Source organism: Capsicum annuum, chromosome 9 (genome assembly GCF_002878395.1).
Source record: "Capsicum annuum cultivar UCD-10X-F1 chromosome 9, UCD10Xv1.1, whole genome shotgun sequence".
NCBI lineage: Eukaryota > Viridiplantae > Streptophyta > Magnoliopsida > Solanales > Solanaceae > Capsicum > Capsicum annuum.
In genome coordinates this window covers 111,191,548-111,217,817 of record NC_061119.1, presented here as the reverse complement: position 1 = coordinate 111,217,817, position 26,270 = coordinate 111,191,548, and the positions used below count along the sequence as shown (strand labels likewise).

Below are 26,270 nucleotides of genomic sequence, written 5' to 3'. Positions count from 1 at the left end.
CTTGTTCCTTTACTTGGACTTGATTCGGTTTCTGTTCTTCTGGGAACCATATTATCTAAAATTAACAAAAACATAAAAAATATAATATAGTTGATTAATTCATCGTTAAAAAAGGATAACAGTAAATCAAACAAGCAAAACAGTAAAATAACAGTTGCAAAAGATCACCGATCTGTTGCACTAGGTAGTATATCTATTGCAACATATAACCAACCTGTTGCAGCGGATGAGTAATCTTTTGTAATAATACAAAATATATCACTTATCTTTTAAGACAAATGAATGGTCTGTACAGCAGATCACACCTTGTTGCGACATATGACTGATCCGTTGGAACAATTAAATAACTTATTGCAACGGATGAGTAATCTATTGCAATAATATAAAATAAATCACTCATCTGTTAAGAAAAATGAATGGTCTGTGTAGCAGATCACACATCTGTTGCAACATCATCTATTGCAATATATGAGTGATCTGTTAGAATAGTTAAATAACCTTTAGTAACAGCTGAGTAATCTGTTGTGACAATACAAAATATATCACTCATCTGTTGAGAAAGATGAATGGTCTATGTAACAAATCACACATTTGTTATGACATTATCTATTGCAACATATGAGTGATCTATTGGAATAGTTAAATAACCCGTAGCAACGGCTGAGTAATCTGTTACGATAATACAAAATACATCACTAATCTGTTGAGAAAAATGAATAGTTCGTGCAACAGATCATAAGATGTTGTAAAATATGAGTGATCTGTCAGAACAGTTAACTAACCTACAGCAAAGACTGAGTAATCTGTTGCGACAATATAAAATATATTACTCATCTGTTGAGAAAGATAAATGATCCGTGCATCAGGTCACACATCTGTTGCAGCACATGAGTGATCTGTTGGAACAATTATCAACGGTCAATATTATTTAGATTTCTTCCAACATAGGGTTGTCTATCGCAGCAGATGAATGATCAGTTGGAAAAATCAAATCTTGGACATTTCCTGTTGGAAGAGTTGATAGGATTTTATCCAATAGGAGGTTCATCTGTTGCATCGGATCATTAATCTAATGGTTCTTCCATTGCATCAGATAATTAATTAGTTGCATCAGATTTTTTATCCAATGCTTAATCTGTTGCAACATATGGTTAATCTGTTGCATCAGATAGTTAATCTGTTGCGTCAGATGGTTAATATGTTACACCAGATGGATAATCTGTTGGAGAAAACAAAAAATAGTAGCATAATTTTATTCAACCAAAAAATAGCAATATCACTATTTTTACCAAGAACAAGAACAAAATAAATTTACCTAAATTGTTGTTTTTTTTTATAAACACAAACAATAAAAATCAAACTTCAAAAAAATGAAACAAACAGCAAAAAAACATAATTCACTTCGAAAAGAGAAGAGAAGAAATACCAAAAATTAGGGTTTTATTCAGACCACATTTCAAATTAATGCAACAAATATTAAAATTGTTAACCAATACTATAAGAGAAGTTGGCTCAAGTTCCTCGTTTTCTTTAAAACTAAAAAGGCCATAAATTTTTACCTGTGAAAGAAGAAAAAGAATGATAAAGAATTCAAAGATGTTGTGGCTGGAGAGCAAAGCTGTCACGTCGTTTGAAGGTTAAAGTCGAAAAGGAACTCGAAGCCCAACTATTTGTAGTTGGTATTGAAGTCGCCGAGAATTGAAATGAGAAATTTGCAGAATAGTTGGTTGGAAAAGAGTTGAGAGAAGCTGTCGAGAGAGGGATGAGAGACAGGTTGATTTAAACTGAAAAGAGGAACTCAAAGCCCAACTATTCTTCATCGGAGGTGGAAGTCACCGGGGGTTGAAGGGATAAATTTTGCAGAACAGTCAGTTGGGAGAGAGTTGAGAGAAGTTGTCGAGAGAAAAGAGAGAGTAGTTGATTTGGATTGGAGAGGGGTATGGGTTGGGTTGATTTGTATTTTTGAAATGATTAGAAATTTTTTGAAAATATTAATGAAGTCCATAATTAACTTAATCAAGTTTTCTAATGATGTTTGACCTTTTAAGTTGGTCAATGTCACCAATCCTTCATTCAAAACTTAAAAGACATTTTTCCTTCAATTTGCTCAACTAACTTACTTGTTGTAGCAAATTCAATCAAGATCATAATCAAATCTAAATTACACTCTTAAACTAGACTAATATTATTCTATTTATCATTAAATATGATTGATCCAATCATTTAAACTTAATTTTAGTTGATTACATTTACAATCGTTTAATTATCGTCTAGTATATCTCAAATTACTATCTCATTGTATCTGATAACTATAAAATATAAATTTCTCTTAAATTAGACTAATTTCAACTTATTGATCATTAAATATGATTGATCTAATCAATTAATCATTATTTAACTCAATTTTATTTGATTTTTTTTGCAACCGTTTAATTGATCGTTTAGTATATCTCAAATTACTATCTCATTGAATTTGATAACTATAAAATCTGAATTATACTCTTAAATTAGACTAATGTTACTCTATTTATCATTAAATATGATTGATCCAATTAATTAGAGGTCATTTAACTCAACTTTAGTTAATTACAATTGCAATCGTTTAATTGATCTCCTAGTATATCTCAAATTACTATCTTATTATATTTGATAAGTATAAAATCTAAATTTTTAGGCTTAAATTGGACTAATATCACCCTATTTATCATTAAATATGATTGATTCAATCAATTAGTGGTCATTTAACTCAATTTTAATTGATTACATTTGAAGCAATTGTTGTGAAACATTCAACAACTAACATACTTGTTTTAGCATAATTCAGCAACTGCTATGAAACGTTGAGCAACTAACGTATTTGTTGTAGCAAATTTCAGCAATTGTTATGAAATTTCTTATAACTAACTTACTTGTTGTAGCAAATTCAATTAAGATCATGACCAAATCTAAATTTTACTCTTAAACTCGACTACTATCACTTTCTTTATCATTAAATATGATTGATCCATTCAATTAGCGGTTATTTAAATCAATTTTAGTTGATTATATTTGCAGTTGTTTAATTGATCATCTTGTATATTTCAAATTACTATCTCATTGTATTTGATAACTATAAAATCTAAATTTTACTCTTAAATTAAACTAATATCACCCTATATATCATTAGATATGATTGATCTAATCAATTAATCGTCATTTAACTTAATTTTAGTTGATTACATGTACAATCGTTTAATTAATCGTCTAGTAAATCTCAAATTACTATCTCATTGTATTTGATAACTATAAAATATAACTTTTAGGCTTAAATTAGACTAATATTACCCTATTTATCATTAAATATAATTGATTAAATTAATTAGTAATTATTTAACTCAATTTTAGTTGATTACATTGTCAGCAATTGCAATGAAATGTTCAGCAACTAACGTACTTGTTGTAACATAATGCAACAATTGCAATGAAATGTTCAACAAGTAACATACTTCTTGTAGCAAATTTCAGCTATAGTTGTAAAACATTAAGCAACTAACGTACTTGTTGTAGGATATTACAACAATTGTTATGAAATTTCTAGCAACTAACTTACTTGTTGTTGCAAATTCAATTAAGATAGTAGTCAAATCTTAATTACATTCTTAAATTAGACTAATATCACTCTATTTATCATTAAATATGATTGATTCAATCAATTAGCGATCATTTAACTCAATTTTAGTTGACCACATTTGTGATCGTTTAATTGATCGTCTAGTATATATTAAATTATCATTTCATTGCATTTGATAACTATAAAATCTAAATTACATTCTAAAATTAGACTAATTATATACTTGTTGCAGCATATTTCAGTAGTTGTTGTGAAACTTTCAACAACAAACGTAGCAAGTGTTGTAAAACATTCAGCAACTAACGTACTTGTTGTAACATATTTCAACAATAACTATAAAATTTCCAGCAACTTACTTGTTGTAGCATATTTTAGCAACTGCTATGAAATTTCTAGCAACTTACAACAACTGTTTAAACAAACGGCTAATTTATATCAATAAATGTTATTGCAAACAAACAACATTTATGAATTCTAGCATCCACCGCACTACAAAAGTTCTTTAAATCCAAGAGAACCAATTCACATGTGAATCTCAACTCATCACCACTATAAAAGTTCAACAAAACATAACAAAAAAGTTCAACCAATTTTAACAAATCAACTATAAAAAAAAAAACTTAAAATAAATTATCTTTGAATTAACTAGGACACCAATTCCTTCTCAATGGTAGGTTCAACCTGTCTTTTTGCGTTTTCTTTAACACTTGACAATGCCTTCAAAACCTCATAACAATTTGCATCTCATTAGGTGTAGAACTTATCCATGGATGCACAATCTACATGTAAAAAATAATAATATTAAAATAATTCAAACGAGAACAATTCGAATTCCATAAAAATCATAACTTTATACAAATCCAAGTTAACAAAGCTCTTTTTTTCAAGAAATGCATAAATGCATTCCTTCAATTCAAACATATCTATAAAAAGAACAAATTCAAAATAAATTTAGATTTATATCTTTACTGTAAAAAATTCAAATGTAGCACAAAACGTTCTTTTTCACTATTTGTCTCTGTTTACTGATTCGCTTGTATTTTTAGAAGTAATAGCAATTGTTGCTCTTCTTTTCCTTGGAGCCATTGAATCTACACCACATGAAATAAAATAGAAATCATTAACTATTGTAACCAACAACAAAAAAAAAAATAGTTAACATGAATAATTACAGTAAATCTGCAGTAAATGATAAGGATGATACTACTAGATACTGTTAATCGGAAAATTCATCTTTAGAGCAAAATGAGTAACATCTCTACTATTCTAGACTAGTTTCTCTTCTTCAGCTGATGATACTAATAAAATTTAGTGATTGTTCATTACATAGATTACAAAGATGCATTTTCTCTTTAAGATGCATTGTTTTGTAGATAACAAATTGACTGCATAAAAAAAAGATCATGAACACTTCAAAACGGAAATTGCTTACTTGCTTAACCTAACTAGATGAAAAGCCTGAGATAGATTTTCCTATTTACTCTCTTAAAAATTACTAGAATGAAAATTGCTTGAAGTTCTATACTGAATCAAAATATTACACTTTACAAATCATAATAAAACTACTTAAAAATTCAATTTTTCTGCTAGTTAAACAAGTTCTTCAATTTCCCGACTCAAAATTTAGACGTTATTACATTTCACAGTAAAATTACAGTTAAAGAATAAGTTTTTTTGTTAGTCGAATTGATTCTTGAACTCACCCAATTCAAAACTTACCAAACATTACACTTTTACAACAATGTTACAGCTAAAGATTCCATCTTTCTATCAATTGAACAAGTCATTCAACAAATCTTAGAATTTAGATTATTTTCGGGTTAATTGAAATGGAAAATTAAAGATTTTAAACAAACTCAAAAGAGGAATCTTTATTAAATTTTTAATAGTCTTGATTAACCATTTCAAAAAGAACAAACCCAAAAGAGGACACCACAAATCTCAAAAATCTAAACCCATTTTTTCAAAATCAACACATTCTTATAAATGAATGAAACCCACCATATTGAGGGTAAAGAAAACAATTTTACCTTGGAGAATCGAAACCCTAACTTAGATCGAAAATAGCTACGGAGATGGTGATGACAACACAAGAAGACGAAGGTGGCGATGGAGACGGAGATGGCGACGGAGGTTTTGAGAGAACCAAGAGAGAGTTGAGATGTTGTATCGTGTTTTCTCTCTGTTTTAGAGAGAGAGAATTATGAACCCAATTCTGAAAAAATTGACAAATGACCCATCTCTTTTGATTGTTCTTATTTTGTATTTTTAAAAAGTTAAAAAGTTTTAAAAATCATTTTAACCCCAATTTACTTTAATGACTAATTAAAAAAAAAATTGACTTGAAATGGTCAGACTTGCCACCACTTTTAATTTCAACACTTATTTGTCACCCTACACTTAATTTTCTCAACCTTGATGGCCTCACTCTTCAAGAAGTAAGTACTTTTAGATCAACTTCAGACATTTTGAAATAACACCAATATTTAGCATAGAGCATACCCATGAAACATCATCCAAAGAGCGATGGAGGAAAGGGTAATAATCATGAATGTTGAAAGAGCTTCAACATGCACTGAAAATTTCCTAACAAGTTCAGTTCAATTTTGCAGGCAATGAACCAGTGGAGGATTTTTATCTTGGACCACCACAACTATCTCATACAAATTTTAGGAAAAATAAACAAAAATGGTGTATGTGCCTATGCGTCTAGAACTCTACTTTTCTTAAAGGACGATACCACACTAAAGCCACTTGCAATAGAACTAAGTTTACCAGGGCTTTCACCTGGCACTGAGATTCACAGGGTATTTCGTCCAGGGACCAATGGATCAGAGGCAGCCTTATGGCAGCTTGCTAAAGCTCATGTGGCAGCAAATGATTCTGTTTATCATCAGCTAATCAGCCATTGGTAAAATTACTAAAATCGTGTAGCAATTGCAGTCATTGAATTTCCAAATTTGACTATACTTCCATTATTCTTGGGTATGATGAAATTGTAGGCTAAAAACTCATGCAGTTATAGAGCCATTCATTATTTCCACCAGAAAGCAGTTAAGTGTTATGCACCCGACTCACCCGTTATTGGATTCACACTTTAAGGACACTGCATATTAATGCATTGGCTCGAAGTACGGTCTTAAAAGCTGGAGTCATCGAGACCCTTTATTCTGGTGAGGTCTCTATGGAGCTGTCTTCTTCACTCCATAAGGAATGGAGATTTGATGAACAAAGTCCCCCTAGTGATTTACTGAAAAGATATGCTAGCAGGAGATATGAACTTGGTGACCTAACGAGTGTTTGGTAAAAGGAATATATTTCTTCATGAAATTATTTTTCAATGTTGGTCATCTCAAATTGTTGAAAATGCTTTCTCCAAGAAAAATAGTTTCTGTCAAAAGAAAGAAAACTACTTTCGCCACGTATTGGTGAAAATCATCTTCTTTTTAGTGATATCCCAACTCTTATGGAAGTCATCATCTTTTAGAGATATTCTAGTTCTTACTCCAAATCCCTGTTTGAGACCAACTAGACACTATTAGTAAATTTTCATCAAAAAACACCATCTTTTCAGCTTCAGTTAACTTTGGACAATACCAAAGTAAAATACAAAAACATTTTCCTCTGTTTTTTGGATAGAGTAAATAATTGAAAATATTTTCCTTCATCGCCCCTAAATAAGATGATGTACATTATAGACACCACTACTACTATTACTACTACAAAATAACACATTAACCAAACTCGCAGAGTTATGGCTTTCCATAACCCAGATTGCCTGGCTGGCGTTCAGCTTCTCTTTGATTATCCATATGCTACAGATGGACTAGAAATTTTGGGTAGCAACCAAGAGATGGGTAACAGACTTTTGTCTACATTTTTACAAGGATGAAAATTCCCTGAGATCTGACCATGAGATCCAAGAATGGTGGTCAGAGATTAAGAAAATTGGTCATGGAGACAAGTGTAACGAAACATGGTGGTATCCAATGACTACTCTCTCTGACCTAGTAGAGGCTCTCACAAGCCTTAAATGGATTTCCTCAGGTCTTCATGCTTCAGTTAACTTTGGACAATACGAATACGCGGGTCATCCACTAAATCACCCAACCAAATGTCGGAGAGTTCGCAGAGTTTCTCAATGATCCAGACAATTTCTTTCTCAAAATGTTACCCAACAGATCTGAAATTGCCCTATATATGGCACTATTAGAGGTGATCTCGGCGCCTACATCTCAGGAAGTATACTTGGATCAACGACAATCTCCAAATTGGATAGATGATGTACAGGTAAAGCAAAGGTTTGAACAATTTGCAGAGGAACTGAACGAAGTGGTTAAAAAGGATAGTGGAAAGAAATGAAGATCCCAAACTAAAGAACAGACAAGGCCCCTCCAATATCCCGTAAAAGCTTATGAGCTCTGCAGTCACCAATGTTACCTAATAGCATATCTATGTGAATCACTATTATCAAATACTGTCAATGTGTCTCATAAAAACTCTAGTATAAGTACAACATCAAAAAAGGACAGACGGAAGAGCCTTAACCATCTCCTAATGATTAAAGTTCAGACAGCAAGTACTATTTTGACAAATTAAAGTGAGAAAGAAAAAATCTTAACTCCAAATAAACATTGAAAGCATTTTATCTCTAAGAAACACCACCACATGAACATTTGTCTTTTTCCTTTATATGGAATAGGGTTACAGGATTGAAGAGCTTAAAAGATTAGTCTTGAGCTAAATCTAGGGGCAAAATTATCCCAAAAATGCTCAAACCCCTAGGCTTGGGTAGTTGGGCAGAGAATATATTCATAGCGGGTCAACTTGGGTTTTGCCAATAAACTGAACCAACTGAACTGCCCAAACTCAGACCCCCCCACCCCCACCCCACCCCACAGCACCACCACCACACACACACCCAAAACAAGCAAAATACTCCACAAATGAGCCGAAATGCACATATGCATGAGCTAGAAGAGCTAGAACTCAAAATGAAGCATTGCAAGCACTAAATCCATAAAGAAATCAACCACAGCAAAAGTATTTTGCTCTTTTAGTTTTACATAAGACACATTTGGTTGGAGAGCTGGGAAGATGAGTCTTCTGCTGGAATGGTTCTAGGAAGCTACATCCCTGTTCATTCTTTTTTTTTCCCAACACATCTCTGTTCATTCAAAACCTATGAATTGCATCTCGGTATAAACAGTTGTAATTTCTCATTATTCAGTTATTGCACTGAAAAATAGAACGAAAAGTTGTAACCAAAATGCAACATCATGTGGCAGTAACATAAGAATGTGATGTGACCTTGAGGGTGGAGGGAATTCAAATTTCGGTTTCATTGATGCACAATCATTGCATTGGATTCACTATTTAGTGGAAGCACCGGCCTAACAGAGCAAAAGGTGTTGCATCTACTTTACAAGGATTTCCCAACACCATATCAGCAATCATTTCAGCTGTTCCTAGAGCCTGGTAAGAAAAAGCATTGCCCATGAGTGTTACAAATCAACTAAAGCATATAAGAACATGGAAAGTCAGCAAGACAGCTGACTTCGAATTAAAATGACTGGGACAATTTTTATAAGCAAACGATGTCTTTCAGTTTATCTGCAGAAACAGATTAGAGAAAAATACCAGCGACAGTCCTTCTCCTTCATGCCCGGCAGCAAGAAAGACATTTGAAAATCCAGGAACAAGCCCAATGACAGGCTTCCCATCAGGAACTAGATCAAAAATTAGTCGAGTCAATGAGCGTGCTTGCAGCTTTGGCATCATTTTAGGAGTTCAGACATGATCATTAACAAGACTAAGTTTCTGGATTTCACTTACTGTAAGGTCTCAGTCCTACTCTAACTTCTCTGCTTTGACGCAAATCTTCAAGAGACTCTTGTCTTAAAGCAGGTATGAACTCCCCAACCCGCTGCCATATGTGGTTGATGACAGATTCATCTACCTCTGTGCTAAACCCAACAAGCTGTCGGCTACTCCCTGTAAGAAAAGATCTTGGTGAATAGCTATGACTGCAGATTTATATAAAGTTATGAACCAAAATTAACTTAAGGATTCTGATTATAAGAAAAAAAAAAGATGGACAAAAAGAAAGCCCATCTGTCAAGCCATGTGAGTAATTGATTACAAATTCACCAAGCTAATAATATGACATATAAGATAGCACAAAATGGAAATTTCTTTTTCCGTCCATTACAATTTTGTTCAATATAAATGGACTACCAAATACCATACGATAGGACAAGTGCCCCAGCTACCAAAGTTACACGGCTTGAAGGTTGATCCTTTTTTGAGAAAACACGTCTGTTTAGCTTTTTATAGGAGTTTTTGCAAAAGAAATTTCAGAAAAGCTTTTTCAATGGAGAGAAGCTTTGAAGGTAATTTTCTATTTAAAAGCTCTTTTTCCACTCACAAAAAACTCACATATCATCAAAGAACAATGACTATTCAAACACAATTTTCTTTTGCACAAACTTTTTTCCCAAAACATGTACTGAAAAAACTTGTCCAAATGGCTCTAGATATCATGAATAGTATATCCGAGAAGTTAACCAAGACATGCAATGAGAGAGATATCCTAGCTACCTTCAAATAAATATATGAGAAATTAGTCAAAGATTTATGTTAAATAACAAGTTGTAGACCTAAAATAAATAAATAGAAGTGCCACCTCGTTAGGTGATATCTACTAATGTGAATAGGTTTTAGCCTTGATAGTACGTTAACTGTGAACCTATTGATTTTCTAGGAGTATTTTGACCTTATCATGGATTTATATGTCAATAAAAATATAGGGAACTTGTTGTTATTGTTGTTAAAATGAGAACCGAATCACTTCAATGATACTATAGGAACCTTTACGCGATACCATAACTCTAACAATAATATTTCTGGTTCATTACGAGTCCACACATGGCCTTAATGCAACCCTTGGCTTCAATAGGTCTTTCAACTGGACCTCCGGTATATAGCCTGAACCGGAATTATTATTACAGGATTATAAAATGCAACCTTAGTATCATTGGTTGATAAGATTTCTATTAAAGATTTAGTATCATACTATATTAGTAATTTAATGTGTTACAGTTCAACTTAAAAATATTTAGCCTATAATTTAGGTTATGTTAAAGTAAAGATAATAAAATAACAACAGAAATTTAATGTACCTTGAAATTAAAGAGCTTGATCAGTGCCTTCTGGGAATTAAACAAACTTTATTAATTGATGAATATTTTACAAAGGGGAGTGGAGAAGAGTAGGGAAAGTGAGGTGGTTTCTAAAACCTGCCCCTTCATACATAAATGAGATCCTTATATAGAGGACTCTCCTTAGTAAACGACAAACTAAACACTTAGATAATGGAAATGTGACTTTTTCTAGTCTACTTGCACATCATAGCTATATTGACTAACTTACTTTATTTGTAACATTTTCTTAAAGATACTTTATAAATGTTTTATAAAAGCTGACTTCACATGTCCCCAATTATTTTATGACATGGGGCATGGTGCCTCTTATAATTTTACTTCCTTACCTTTGTCCTTTATTGACGTGGAAGATTCTTCCAATTTTTCTCTGAATTTTTGCAGGTACTCATCAAGATCAATTTCATCATTGCTTTGGATGCTTTGTGATTCTCCTGCTAAGCAATCCTCTTCATTATCCGTGGTATGACCAGCAGATACCATAGAAACATCTAATGCATTCTCCATGTCAAGATTTCTCATTAAATCTTTCTTAACTTCCTCCATATATAAAGCTATTATTTCTGATCGGGATATAATCCCCTTCTTCATTTGAAGTCGTCTGGCAATACTTTGGAAAGGACTAATGTCTTCCTTTTGTTGTATTAGTGTCATGTCTCTTTGTTTTGTGTATTTTGCAATGGCTGCATTAATAGGTACAATTATTACTTGTCCATAGATATGACCTTTAGTTGTCTTCTAGTTCAATTTATTCCAGAATTCTGTATAAAATATTCTTTTGAGGCATGAAAGATTATTAAGATTTGATTTTACTTTAATGGACCATTTCATTATCCATGGAATAGAGAATTCAATAAAGAAATACATAGTAGAAATTCCTTTAAAATAGATATTATCTCTCTTCAATTTTATTAATGTTGGAGATATTTCTACCCATTTAGTGTACAAACTTTTGAATGGTTCTGGCAAAATCTTTAAAGGTGTCCCATAATAAATCCACCACTGTCCAAACCAATTAGGAATATTTTGATTAAAAATATTTTCACAATTTTTTATAAACCATGAGTGTTTCCTATTATGGTTTTCTATAGAAAGCTTTATTAAAGCTTTCAACTTAATCCCAATAATTAAATTTGACTGAAATTTTTTATTCAGGATGTAAATAACCTTTTTCTTTGAGAGTACTAAACCCCATTCTTCTGGAGTAAAAATTTTTTTAATAATAATTTCTGAAAAGCTATAGACTTTTCTAATATTATTAGTTGGGTGAAAATGTTGAATTTCAGTTGATCCTGTATGAGAGAGTATTGTCTCAAAATGCATTTAGTATTTATATGCAGTAGTAGCATATGATATAGTATCTAAGTATCTCTGCATTAATTGCCATGGATCATTTTTTCATTTTAAATCATTTTGATCCAAGATCAGTATTACCTCATCTATTTCATTTGGTTCATATAACTTGATGTTATTGTTATTATCATTTGTCAGAGCACTCAAATATGAAGAAATATCATTTTCCCCTTTTTTGGATTTAATGAAATCCAAAAATTCTTGATACATTTGTTGATCTTTATTAAGATCTGAGGTGCTTGCAATATTTGCAGATATCAATTTTTGGCTTCCTATCAAGACTAGGACATTGCCTCGGCCCATTCCTGATCTTCCTCTTCCTCTTCCTCTTCCTCTATTAGAAGAGGTTGAAAACTATGAACTCATCTTGTATAAAAGGAAAGATATTAATTTAAATATTCTCCGATGAGAAAATCGGGAGGACTATTATCAGATCCCTTTAGATATTGTATTTCAAACTCAAATGGAGCTAATAAGGTTTGCCATCTTACAAACGTTTGTCCAAAAATTCTTGATATATTTGTTGATCTTTATTAAGATCTGAGGTGCTTGCAATATTTGCAGATATCAATTTTTGGCTTCCTATCTGGACTAGGACATTGCCTCGGCCCATTCCTGATCTTCCTCTTCCTCTTCCTCTTCCTCTTCCTCTATTAGAAGAGGTTGAAAACTATGGACTCATCTTGTATAAAAGGAAAGATATTAATTTAAATATTCTCCGATGAGAAAATCGGGAGGACTATTATCAGATCCCTTTAGATATTGTATTTCAAACTCAAATGGAGCTAATAAGGTTTGCCATCTTACAAACGTTTGTTTAGAAACATCATGTTTACAATCTTTATTAAATATTAATTTTGCTGCTTGGCAATCAATTTTTATTAGTAACTTTTGGCTATATAAATCTCCTTGAAATTTTAAAACACATTTTACTATTGCAAGAATTTCTTTTGCAATAGTTGCATAGTTCTTTTGGCTATTATTCCATTTTCCTTAATAAAATTGAATAATATATGCTTGTTGATCGTGTGGAGAATATTGTTTTAAAATTCCTCCATATCCAATATCGGAAGCATCTGTTTCAACTATTTTTTCCTAAGGCACAAGTTATTAACCTTTGCTTTAAAATTTTTGACTGCTTGAGTATGATCTGCAATCCAAGCTTTTGGATTCTTTTTCAATCTATCATATAAAATAGAGGTATCCTTAGCAAGGTCCTTTATAAAAGGAGAAATATAATTTAAACTTCCCAAAAATCTTTGAAGTTGTGTCTTATCTGTAATAACATCCGAAAATTTCAAAGCAAATTCAATGCTTCTATTTATGGGAATTATTTTTCTGTTGTCAATATTACGACCTAAAAATCTTACTTTTGTTTGGAAGAGAGACATCTTGGGTTTAGATATTACTAACCCATTTTGTATAATAATTTTCTTGAACAAATCAAGATGTTTGAAATGTATTTCTATTGTTTTTTAAAAAACCAATAATAGTTTATTAACATAAAAAGAAATTTTTGAAAATGTCAAGAGGAAGAAGGTATGAAAATGTCATTCATAATATTCTGAAATTCAGAGGGAGCATTTTTTAATCCAAAAGGCATCACATTCCATTCAAATTGACTCATAGGAACATTGAAAGCAATTTTGTATTTATCTGCTTCGGCAATTTGAATTTGTCAATATCCTGATTTTAAGTCAAATTTTTAAAATATTTATAATATATCTAGTAAATCCTTTTTATTAGGTATTGGATATCGAATCCATTTTTAAAACTTTGTTGAGAGATTTATAATTGATAACTAATCATGGAACCCTTCTCTCCTGTTCTACCTGTTTATTAACATAAAAAGCAGTACATGACCACAATGATTTAAAAGGTCTTATAAGACTTTTATTCAGCAGGGAATCAATTTCTTTTTTACAAAGTTCTAAATATTCTGAATTTATTTGGCATGGCCTTACCTTAGTGGGAATATTATCCTCTTTAAAGTTTTCTTCATATGGAAGGCTAATCACATGTTTTTTTCTCAATCAAAAGGCATTAAGGTGATCCCCCAAATTTCTAATGAAAACTGATTGATCAAAAATTCAATTTTTTTCATTTAGCTTAGGATTTTTTAAAGTCTCTTCAATTGTTAAACTATAAATTTCATTTTTTAAAAAATCAACTTGTTTATTTTTTGAAAATATTTTTTCTTGTATTAGATTTAAAAATCTTGAATAGGGTGGTGAACACCATTCGAATTTGATTTCCTTGTTATTAAATGTGTCAATGAACACCATTTTCATCCCACAATGTGATAGGATATATATGAACAATCCATGGCACTTCTAAAATAATTTCATCGCTAACATCTTTTACCAAAACAAAGGTTTCTGGCATATATGATTTGCCTTGGCAAATATATGCCTTGGGAATTTTGTTTTCAACTTTCATTCTATGACCACTAGCATTTCTTAGAACATGAGTGGTTTCATGAAAATATCTAAAAGGTATTAAACCTTCTTGTATGCAATTACAGTCTGCCCCACTGTCAATGAGAGATGTAAATTCTTTTTTAAAGTTATAATCAATTAATAGAGTAATTTTTGCATAAAATTTCTAGCGTGTTATAACTTCTACTGTTTAAAGAAATCCTTCTTCCCGCAGGCTTGAAATATTATCTCCAGTATCTGTAACAAGACTTTGATCCTCTAAATTAGAAATCCTTTTATTAATACCATATGATTACTTTTAAGAATCGCAATTTCCTTTTTGAGATTATCAATCTCTAACTTAAGATCATGGGTTGTTGCAAGAGTATTAGCCACTCGCTCCTCTTCTTTGAGAAGTTTTTGAACTTCCGTCATAGTATAGGACCCTTTCTGGGAAGGAATTTCCCATTGTTGTTTAGGGGAACTAGTAGAAGGCTTTTCTATTTACTCTATTATTTGAGACCGAAGCCTTGGATCTTTGATCATTTGTAAGAATTCTATTAATTTATCTTTTTCAAGGACATTAACTTCTAAATCCTGGAATTGGGAGTAAATATTATAAAACACATCATCCTCACCCTTGTTTTCACAAGTTTGTCCTGTTTGACAGGGTAAATACTCATCTTTAGAGGTCCTATAATCCTCATTCTGAAGAACTCTCAAGTCTTCATTAGTAGATGAATCCTCATTATCACTTTGATCCAGACTTAAATTTTTCGGGGAAGAATTTAATAGAATTTTGCACAAGGATTGTTTCATCTCCTTATCTATGTTCAGATTTTTAATCTTATCCTTGACTCTACAGTCTGGCATAATGACTTATTTTACCACATTTATGGCAAGCATTAGACTTGTTGGATTTATAATCCTTTCTTGGTTTAAAATTCTTCCTTCTCGATGTTTTCTCAATTCTCTTACTCTTCTTATTATGAAATTCTTTTTCCTTTTTATGCCTATAAGGCTCTTTAGAACTCTTAGAAATGTCAATGGCAAATGGTTCACAAAAATACATCTGTTTACTATCTAAAAGATGTGAGAGTTTGAAGCATGGTTCTAATATTTTCACTATTATCATACCACCTTCCTGAAAAATGTTCCATAATATTAAGGATTAAAGTATAGCAACATTTTGAACAGGTTACCATCCTCAGTCTTAATAGACTATAATATTCTAGAACATTAATCTAAGGTTAAATAATTATCCCACCAACCTTTTGATTGACTGGTAAATCCAGCAGTAATCATCTCTGCAATAGTTCTATCATTGTTCTTATTAACTTTGCAGATTGTACTGTACATCAACATTCGATATACTATTATGGAAATTTGTCTCTCAGTATAACCATCTATGTTTCATTCATAGATTTCATTTCCATTATAACTATTAGAGACTACTATCTCTTGTTCTTCTAATAATACATCTTGGGAGTGGACCTAGGATAGTAATACATCCTTTGGACTGGTTTTCTAGCATGTTTTTTTGGATATTTTATTAATCTCACTCGGGACCTTATTATTATCTTTAAAATTATTATAGCTACTTAAAGGGCTAATTTTTAGTCCATTAAATTTTATTCTAATAACTTTTCCAAGTACTCCAGACCTTGCTTTAACTTGAAATCTTTGATGTCACGAGGAGGTTGAATACTGATAGTCGCAATAGAGACCAACTTTTTTTTTTTACTATCACCAAGATCTATTTTCTTTAATCAAGAAAATAATCTATCAATTCTATCATGGACGGATATAATTTGTTCACCTAATACACTCATATAAATATTAGCATAATTTTGTTGTTTAATTATAGCATTAACATGCTGAGCCGTAATGATGACAGTATCATTTTCAAGTAATTTTGCGAAGCAATAAATAAACTATTTTATCATCTTTTTCAATCTGAAAAGATTGCTGGGAAGGGAAGACTGACTTGGTGATCTCACCATTACTTAATTTATAATATTTTTCTAGCATAGAGATATAACTATGAACATATCTTGCCATGAACCAAGGAGCAAAAGCAATTATCTTATTATGAGCAGAAAGATATTTATAAAATTCTTCCTGAAATAAGTTCTGTTCTTCTTTATTAAAACCTTTACAAAAAACGATTTCTAAAAAGTTTCCATCTGGCTTAAAGATCTCATTTGAGATTCTTTTTCTTGCCGGTGATCCCGGACTAAAATCAATTTTGTTTTGATTTATTTCAAACCTATAGGAAAATCCATTTCGAATTCAGTTGGATCCACAGCTGAGATAGCATTAGCTATATTATCCCTGTCTAGGCTAATGTTACTAACTCTATTATTTTTTCTAATTTGAGAAGTGGAGGCTCTAGACGGAGAATTCACGATACAATCGATTGGAGAGATATAAGAAGTTGACCTACTTAATCTAGATGCAACCTAAGATTATCAGCTCTATTTATTAAAGGTGAGGAATCAGAAAACCTGATTTTAATAGTACCATCTGTAGTCTGTTCAACCTCCGTAATTTCACTATTCATATTATTTTGAGAGGGGGTAGCTTCCTCAAAAATCCATTCTTCGGGAAAATCAATTTCATCACATTTAATAGGTCTTCTGGTAATAACTTTTGACCTACCAAAATTAGTTTCTATCGAAATAGTTTCATTTTTAAAATCCATAATTTTACACATAAAATTTATAGTATATATAAAGGTTTATAATAAATCCTACAATATATACATATAACTTCAGTTCTTGGCATGTCATTATAACCATGTAATTTACTTAATACTAAAGCATTTAGAGAATTCTCATCATTTAAAGATATTTGTAAATTAGGATAAATATTAAAATATACAGGGTCATACTCTAAGCTTGTTTGAACAGTCCCTATAAGAGACTTTTTCCAATTTTTGTTTCTACCATCTCTTAAAGCTGCTATAAAGCTTTTAGGTAAACCTCTTAAAGTAAGTGGTTTAAATGCAACTTGTATTAATCCAATATGCATGAATCTATGAGTTTCCTTATAAGGAGCCAAATCATTTTCAGATAATAATCTAGAAGTAGCATGATCATCATCAACGGTAATAGTTTCTTCAGTTGCCTTTACAGCTTGTTTAAGACCCAATTTTTCAAAAGTTTCCATTTGGTATATAAGCTTGGGTTAGACTTTAGGAATTGTCCATTTATTAAGAAGGTCTAAATGTTGTGGCATATCATATTCTTTTCTACTGTTTTTAACAGTAATCTGTTTTTTCATGATATTCATGATAACAAATTGTGTTTAGCGTATAACACCTATCACTACCAATATCTCATGGCTCTGATACCAAAATGAGAACCGAATCTCTTCAGTGATACTTACAGGAACCTTTACGTGATACCATAACCCTAACAATAATATTTCTGGTTCATTACGAGTCTACACATGGAACAAAAGCAGCAATTTTATTATGTTTAGAAAGATCTTAATAAAACTCTTCCTGAAATAAAATCTTTTTTATCTTTACTAAAGTTTTTAAAAAACCAATTTCTAAAAAGTTCCCATTTGGGTTTAAAGAACTCATTTGAGATTTTTTTTCTTGTCGATGATCTCGGACTAAAAATCAATTTTCTTTTGATTCATTTCAAACCTCTAGGAAAATCTATTTCGGGCTGAATTGGATCCACATCTACAATAACATTAGCTTTTTTGTCCCTATCTAATATAATATTACTAACTCTATTATTTTCCCTAACCTGAGAAGTAGAGGCTCTAGATGGGGAATTTACGATATAATCAATTGAAGAGATATAAGAAGAAATTGATCTAGTTAATCCAGATGAACACTAAGATTATCAGCTCTATTTATTAGAGGTATAGAATCATAAAATCTGATTTTAACAGTACCATTTGTGGTCTGTTCAACCTCTGCAATTTTCACTATTCATATTATTTCGAGAAGGGGTAGCTTTCTCAAAATTCCATTCTTTGGAAAAATCAATTTCATCCTATTTAATAGGTCTTCTGGTAAATAACTTTTGATCTATCAAAATTAGTTCCTATTAAAATAGTTTCATTTTTAAAATCCACAATTTTACACATGGATTTAAAGTATATGAAGGTTTATAATAAATCCTACAACAAATACATATAACTTCTGTTCCTAGCATATAATTAACCATGTAGTTTAATACTTCATACCAACGCATTTAGAGAATTCTCATCATTCGAAGATATTTGTAAATTAGGATAAGCATTAAAATATATAGGTTCATAAGCGAGACTTGTTTGTATAGTCCCTATAAGAGACTTTTTTCAATTTTGATTTCTTCCATCTCTTAAGGCAGCTATAAAACTCTTCGATAAACCTCTTAAAGTAAGTGGTTTAAATGCAACTTGTATTAGTCCAATGTGCATGAATCTATGAGTTTCCTTATACTGAGCCAAATCGTTTTCAGATAATAATCTAAAAGAAGCATGATCATCATCAACACAAATGGTTTCTTCAATTGTTTTAACTTGTTTAAGACCCAATTTTTCAAAAGTTCCCATTTGGTATATAAGTTTGGGTTGGACTTTAGGAATTGTCCATTTATTAAGAAGATTCAAGTGTTGTGGCATATCATATTCTTTTTTCCTACTGTTTTTAACAGTAGTCTGTTTTTTAATGATATTCATGATAAAAATGTGTTGAACATATAGCACCTAGCACTACCAATATCACATGGCTCTGATATTATTATTATTATTATTATTATTATAATTATTATTATTATTATTATTATTATTATTATTATTATTATCATTGTTGTTGTTGTTATTTGTGGGCAGGGCTGGTTTAAGGTGGTTGACCGAATTGTTTAATGGCAATTTCAAAACTGCAAAAATGTCTGAGGTGTGAAGGTGGAGAACCATGATTCCTCTATATAAGAACAAGGGTGACATCTAGAGTTACAACAACTACAGGGGTATTAAGTTGTTAAGTCATACTATGAAAATTTCGGAGAGAGTGGTAGAGCGGAGGTTGAGGAAGATAGTGTCTATTTAGGAGAACCAGTTTGGCTTTATGCCTGGTCGCTCGACGACGGAGGCAATTCACCAGGTGCGGAGACTGGTGGAGCAGTATAGGCAAAGGAAGAAGGATCTCCACATGGTATTTATCGACTTGGAGAAGGCATACGACAAAGTTCCTAGGGAGGTTCTTTAGAGATGCTTGGAGGTGAGTGGGGTCCCGGTGGCATACATCAGATCGATTAAGGACATGTATGAAGGAACTAAGACTCAGGTGAGGACGGCGGGAGGAGATTCTGAGCATTTTTCGGTCCTGAAAGGGTTGCATCAGGGATCGACTCTTAGCCCTTTTCTGTTTGCTTTGGTGATGAATGTTTTAACGCGGCGTATTCAAGGTGAGGTGCCTTGGTGCATGCTTTTTGCGGATGATGTAGTGTTGATTGATGAGATGCGGGGAGGTGTGAATGATAAATTGGAGGTTTGGAGACAAACACTTGAGTCTAAAGAGTTCAGGTTGAGTAGGAGCAAGACAGAGTATATGGAACGCAAGTTTAATGACTTGAGGCAGGAGGACGAGTTGGTAGTTAGGTTGGACTCTCAGGTGGTGTGTAGGAGGGATAGTTTTAAGTATCTTGGGTCCTTAATTCAGGAAAATGGTGAGATTGATGAGGATATCTCCCACCGGATTGGGGCAGGTTGGATGAAGTGGAGGCTAGCCTCGGGAGTGTTGTGTGATAAGAAGGTGTTGCTCAAACTTAAAGGAAAATTTTACAGAGTGGTAGAGCCTTTCTACTTCTTTAGAGGTAGAGGTATGGACTGCGTACATCTTACCCTCCCCAGACCTCACTATGTGGGAATACACTGGGTTTTTTGTTGTTGTTGTTTACAGAGTGGCAGTTCGGCCGACCCTGTTATATGGAGCGGAGTGTTGACCGGTAAAGAACGCCTATATCCAAAAATTGAAGGGGGCAGAAATGCGGATGTTGCGTTGGATGTATGGGCTTACTAGGAGTGATAGGGTTAGGAATGAGATTATTCGGGAGAAGGTTGGAGTGGCTTTGGTGGAGGACAAGATACGGGAAGTTCGGTTGAGATGATTCGGGCATGTGAGTAGGAGGGGCGCGGATGCCCCAGTTCGTAGGTGTGAGAGACTGGCTTTGGAGGGTAGGCCGAAGAAATATTGGAGGGAAGTGATTAGACGGGACATGGAGCAGTTATAGCTTATGGAGGATATGATCCTACATAGGAAGGTGTGGAGGACGCGGATAAGAGTAGAAGGTTAGTGCCTGCGGGTGGGCCGTAGTCGGAAGCTAGGAGAGCTTTGGGGTGGGGGTATTGTGGGTGAGGGTGCCTTTGGTTTGTTAGTATAGGGTTCTACTGTGTGGGTGCCTTATTTTTATTGTTCTTCCAACGTGTTTCATGCTTTATTATGAATTTACTTATTATTCTTTGTCCTGAGCCGGGGTCTATCGGAAACAGCCTTGCTACCTCTCCGGAGGTAGTGGTATGGACTGCGTACATTTTACCCCCCAGACCCCACTGTGTGGGAATACACTGGGTTTGTTGTTTTTGTTGTTGTTGATGTTGTTATTACTAATTATATATACTTAACCTACTTTCCACTTTTCTTTGGTATGATAATTACACCAGTTGAGCTTAAATTAGAAACATGGTCAATGAGCCGACCTTAGTTGTTATTGTCATCTCTTTAGCAACTTAATCTTTTAAATTATAATGTTCATACAATTTCAGCAGTTTTGAGTTCAATTCTCACCATCCTCCGTAATAATATATTTCCATGTGCTTGGACCAACAAAAAGATAAGCGTCCACTGTTTAATAGTTTAAATACTTAGATGAGGCAGTTTACATAAGGAGCATCCACAATAGGTAGACATTCTTTCCTGCATGCTAACCGGCTTCCTAAGTGATGGTGCATTGATTTGGCTATCAACAGTCTTTTATAGTAAGAAAATACGTTTAGAATGCTCGGAAAAAAAAGAGAAGAAATAAGTCCAACTGCAATGATTAACACATGAACTTAGAAAAAGGAAAAGAAAACAGGCAACAAGAAGCACTTGATCCTTTGCATTATAAAGGGAGAAGGAGTGCTATGGAGGTTGGAGCTACCCACATGTAGCTGAATTGGGTTAGGCATACTGGTTCTGATAGTGGGTGAAACACAGGAGGGTTAAATAATTCAACAACAGGAAATAGTTTACCAAGGACGAGATTGCCTGACACATCTATGGTTGCTGTCATTGAAACAGACAAATCTTGTGCATTATAGACAGGCCCTGAATTAGATGCAGTAGCATTCAGGGTTGCCGACTGATGGTTGGCATACCCTGTCTCCATAATTCCATGATTCAGCTTGAACGACTTGAAATTCTCTATCACAAGCAGGTGACCCTGTTTACAGAGGCAAAATTTATCTTCAAAAATAAACAAATATCAAACATTTAAGGTTGAATCTATTGACATAGGCACGCGAAAAGGTCTCATGTGAAAAACTCATGACAAGGAGGTAGATCCATAGATAGAAAGATTAATGGAATTGCCATCATACATTACATGCTTCTCTTCTGCCCCTCGGTCTTCACGTTTTCTACATTGATATACGTAATGGTTTCCCTACTTGAGGTGGATAGGTTTAGAAGGGAACTACTGAAAATAATTTACGTCCAGACACTCATTGAAAATCTTGGATTCTTTTAAGGCTGATTTAAAATGACAGACAGACATCTCATTAAGAGCTTCGGATTCTTCTAACTGCTGAGAGTTTGTATCTTGCACTTGTAAAACAACATCTTATTTAAAGTTAATAACCAGTTAAAGGGATAAAGGAGTGGATTAATACAGATTCCATATGATGAGCCTGAGATAAGAAGTCATGGAGCAACTTTTGATTTCATTTTTCTTCTTTCTCTTTTCATGATCTTCCTTTTAGTTTCCAGAATTAGTTTGAAACTTGGGTAATGTAGCAACCCTCCATAGAATTAATGGAAATATGAATTAACACGAGAAACCGTTCCACTGGAGGGGGGAGTGAGGGGATCAAACAAAAGTTAACAAGAGCGTAGTTCATACTAATATCTGGTGAGCATCTAGTTACATACCCACAAATAATCACATGTTTATTTTTAATATTGTATGAATTAATGCTGCCTACTATGCAGGACCTGAAACTAATCATGGCAAAACAGGGCATGAGTTGAACCTAAATAAATGGTCTGAAGCTCTAACAGAGAGGGAAAAGTAAGAAATGGTGGCTAAAGACTAGCATATGCATGTGAAGAATGGTGAATCAGATATGTCTCTCCCAATTCAATCCCCACCCACCCACCCGGTCGGCAGGAGAAGAAAATGAAGTTCCGAATAATATAGGGACAATGATGTAAACAATGACAAACAGCTCCATGAGAACCAAATAAGATATAGCAGTAGTGGTCTGGTTTGGGCTGGCATATGAGCATCGCATGTAAATGGGTGTATTTTCACCCTAGTTCACTTCCATGCATCCCCTCCTCCATCTAACGTGCCATTTGGTTGTAGCTATGGGATAGATGATTAAAAATTGTGCATCTATAAATGATCAACAAATAACAATATGATTTTCTTCGACAAATATTTAAATCTACTTTTCTTTTATTCCTTTTTATTTCTTCAATAAGAAAATAAGATGACAAAACAAATGCAACAAAGTAAACAATGCAATGAGCATGTTACATCTTATCCAAAACCTTTCGAGGCTTTATTGGAAGGTCGAGTTCAATATCTGGCTGCTTAATCAGGTCGTGAATCAAAGACCCAGTCCAACAACCTGCTGCAATCACCACAGCCTTCTTACTGTGCAATGTATTCTTGGAAGTTTGAATAGCTCCTACCTCGCAGCTATTTCCAGGTCTGAATTTAACAAATTTATTAATAGTGATCACATGGACCAGGGAGAGTTCAAATATCAGTAAATATGGAAAATGCCGAACCTAACTAATCCAATAGCAGCTTCATGATAAAATTCGGCATATCTGCCTTCCACAGCAAAACGCCTGTTACCCTGGATAATGTCAATAACTTAAGTAGCCGTTTGGCCATGAAAACTAAAATTTTCCGGAGTTAGAGTTGAAATTGGAGTTGGAGTTGTGTTTGGCCATGTCTTTTTTTGAAATTTTTTTTTGACTTTTGAAAAAACTTTTTTAAATATGATTTTATGCCCCAACTTTTACAAATTATCAAAATCACCCAACTGAAATTTACCTACTAACGGGAAAAGAACACAATTAGCCACTTTTATAAAAATAATTACATATACATGGCCATATTTAATGAATTTCAATTATGACATATATAATATTTACATTAATAGCCGTTTTCTCATATTTGAAAATTTTAAATATGGATGTTATATTAACAGATCACTACTTCCTATTTTTTAGGTAACAAATATTATCTTTAAAACAAATTTATTTTTTTAGGAATTTATTTAATTTATTTTCTTTATTTTTCGTTCCTAAAAAATAGGAAATGATGAATTGTTATTAAATTTTAGGATGCCGCTAATTTATTTTTTTTAATTTTCTTATACATGAAAGATTTTACTGTATGTGAATAAATTATTTCTATATAAAACATACTTTGCAAATTTATGGCATATTTATGTTTCTTTATACTTTGTATATTTATATATGTGTGTATATAGTATATACATGGTATAAACTTTATATATAACATACTTTGTATATCTGTTATAAATATAATATTTTATATATTTATGGGTATAAATATAATACTTTGTGTATAAAGATACCAAGTATTATGGTATATAAAGGCAGCAGTTGCAGTTTAAGGTATAAATTTGTTCAATTGGACATATTTTTTTATGAAAAATATGTATCACCGATTTATATTTTTAGCATATATATGGTATAAACTATTTATATTAGAATAGTATAATAAAGATGTACACATTATAATATAAATAATCAAATTAAAAATGAGAATAATTTGTGGCGGTGGTAAACCAATCTGCAACAACTTTATTAATTCCACAAATATAGAAAACGATTATCCATTATTAATTACACGACTATAATTCCTTAAATGTCCGTATCACAATAAAAAAATTTATTATTATTATATTATAGTAATTAGGATCATTAGCAATAAAATAATGTCTTAAATAAGAAAGAAAAATAATGATGAGAGAGAAAAAAAGATATATATTAATTAGGATAGCATTAAGTTTGAAATTATAATTATCTTATTCTTTAAAACTGCTATATACGTAATAATAAAAAAGTAATGTTATAAGGAGAGTTTTATGTAAAAAATTAAAAGATTGGGGTTATATGTAATAATAATAAAAGTTGGAATTGGAGTTGAAAAATTGTGAAAACACCAAAAATCTGTTTTCTCTTTTCAAAAAAAAATTTCGGAATTATTTTCCGAATTTTCATGGCCAAACACCATAATTTCCAACTCCAGAAAAAATTTTCATGGCCAAACGGGCTCTAAATAATTATCAACGTGGGGATAGATAGGAATTGTAAAATAGCCTAGAGAGAAGAACATTAAAGCTTATCCGAAAGAAGGAACCAAAGTGGAACGGGAAGGAAGAAAGATAGAAATAAGGAAAGGGAACAAACCTCCGCAATAAATGCAACAGTACGATGAACGTCCAATTGGTAATCATCAGGAAAAAAAGCAGCCCCACCTTCCTGCTCAAGCACAAGTTCTGGTTCTTCTGACAGCAAGTCATTGGTGGACAAGAACTCAGCTCTCAACCCCTCCTGTGATAGCTCCTCCACCCTCTCTTTTAACATCGCTGACTCAGCTGCTGTTTTACTTACTAAAAGGCTTCCTATCAAATAATAAGAACTTCACTCAGTGGTTTCCTCTAAAATGTTTAATATGATGGAGTGGGATGGTAATGATCGTTACACGAGAAAGGTTTTTCTTTAGCCTGTGCACATGAGATAGGTATAAGGGAAATTACATGGACAAGAGAAGAGAAAACTCCACACCTTCCCTTTAAATGAGGAAATATCAATGAGATTTGCTTTCAAAATTGTGTTTTACAAAAAAATAAAGGATGTATACTGAAAAAGGGGAAACGGAAAGATGCCTTCAATGGACACTATGGAGAAAATCTACATTGTTTATGTTAAGAAAATAGACCTTAGGCCTACCCCAACCCCGAAATTAGCTCATGAGGGTTCAATGAGGGACGATAATCTAACACCACCACCACACCCGGCCTATCAACTTAAGTGTGAATGGCATAACATCAGGTCCTAGCATTGGGTAAACCAAGAACAGGGATAGGTCAGACTCTAATACGGTAATTCCACGTTAAGAGAATGGACTTTAGGCCTGACTCAACCTGATAAGCTAGCTCTTGAGATGAAAAGTTCTCAAGTCTATATAAGAAGACAAAAACTTATTCCTTCAACCAACATCGGACAATCTAACTGTGAAACATACAGAGAAAATTAGAGGAACTCGGCTTGATTATTCCTCAAGCTGTGGATGTTTAAATAATTGTGTCCTAAAAAGGAAAGGAAATCAACACTTAAATTACAATAGGAGTAAATTAAGCTACTTACTATGAATATAAAGATTCTAACATTCTTCCTCAAGTTGGTGCATACAA

The 26,270-nt window shown here is 32.6% G+C and overlaps 1 protein-coding gene and 1 pseudogene across 6 annotated transcripts in view; one reads left to right on the top strand and one right to left on the bottom strand.

Moving 5' to 3' along the window:
* Positions 1-8,054, top strand: part of LOC107842413 — a 51,600-nt pseudogene extending 43,546 nt beyond the window's left edge.
* LOC107842414 (glycine oxidase) overlaps positions 4,023-26,270 on the bottom strand; it is a 31,538-nt gene continuing 9,290 nt past the window's right edge. The window contains exons 3-11 of one of the 6 annotated variants that reach the window (XR_007044953.1): positions 25,264-25,478; positions 23,605-23,675; positions 23,362-23,524; positions 21,841-22,030; positions 11,160-11,513; positions 9,446-9,604; positions 9,251-9,339; positions 8,921-9,085; positions 4,440-4,701 (exon numbers count right to left, since the gene is read on the bottom strand). Coding sequence is in view for 3 of the 6 variants with exons in the window: in XM_047396930.1 (XP_047252886.1) it covers positions 8,987-9,085; positions 9,251-9,339; positions 9,446-9,604; positions 11,160-11,513; positions 21,841-22,030; positions 23,362-23,524; positions 23,605-23,675; positions 25,264-25,478 (1,340 nt within the window). In the remaining 3 variants the exon portion in view is untranslated. Of the gene's footprint in view, positions 4,390-4,439; positions 4,702-8,605; positions 9,086-9,250; positions 9,340-9,445; positions 9,605-11,159; positions 11,514-21,840; positions 22,031-23,361; positions 23,525-23,604; positions 23,676-25,263; positions 25,479-26,270 lie in introns of those variants that run through there. The other 5 variants (XR_001665761.2, XR_001665760.2, XM_047396930.1 and 2 more) reach the window with 5 other exon arrangements.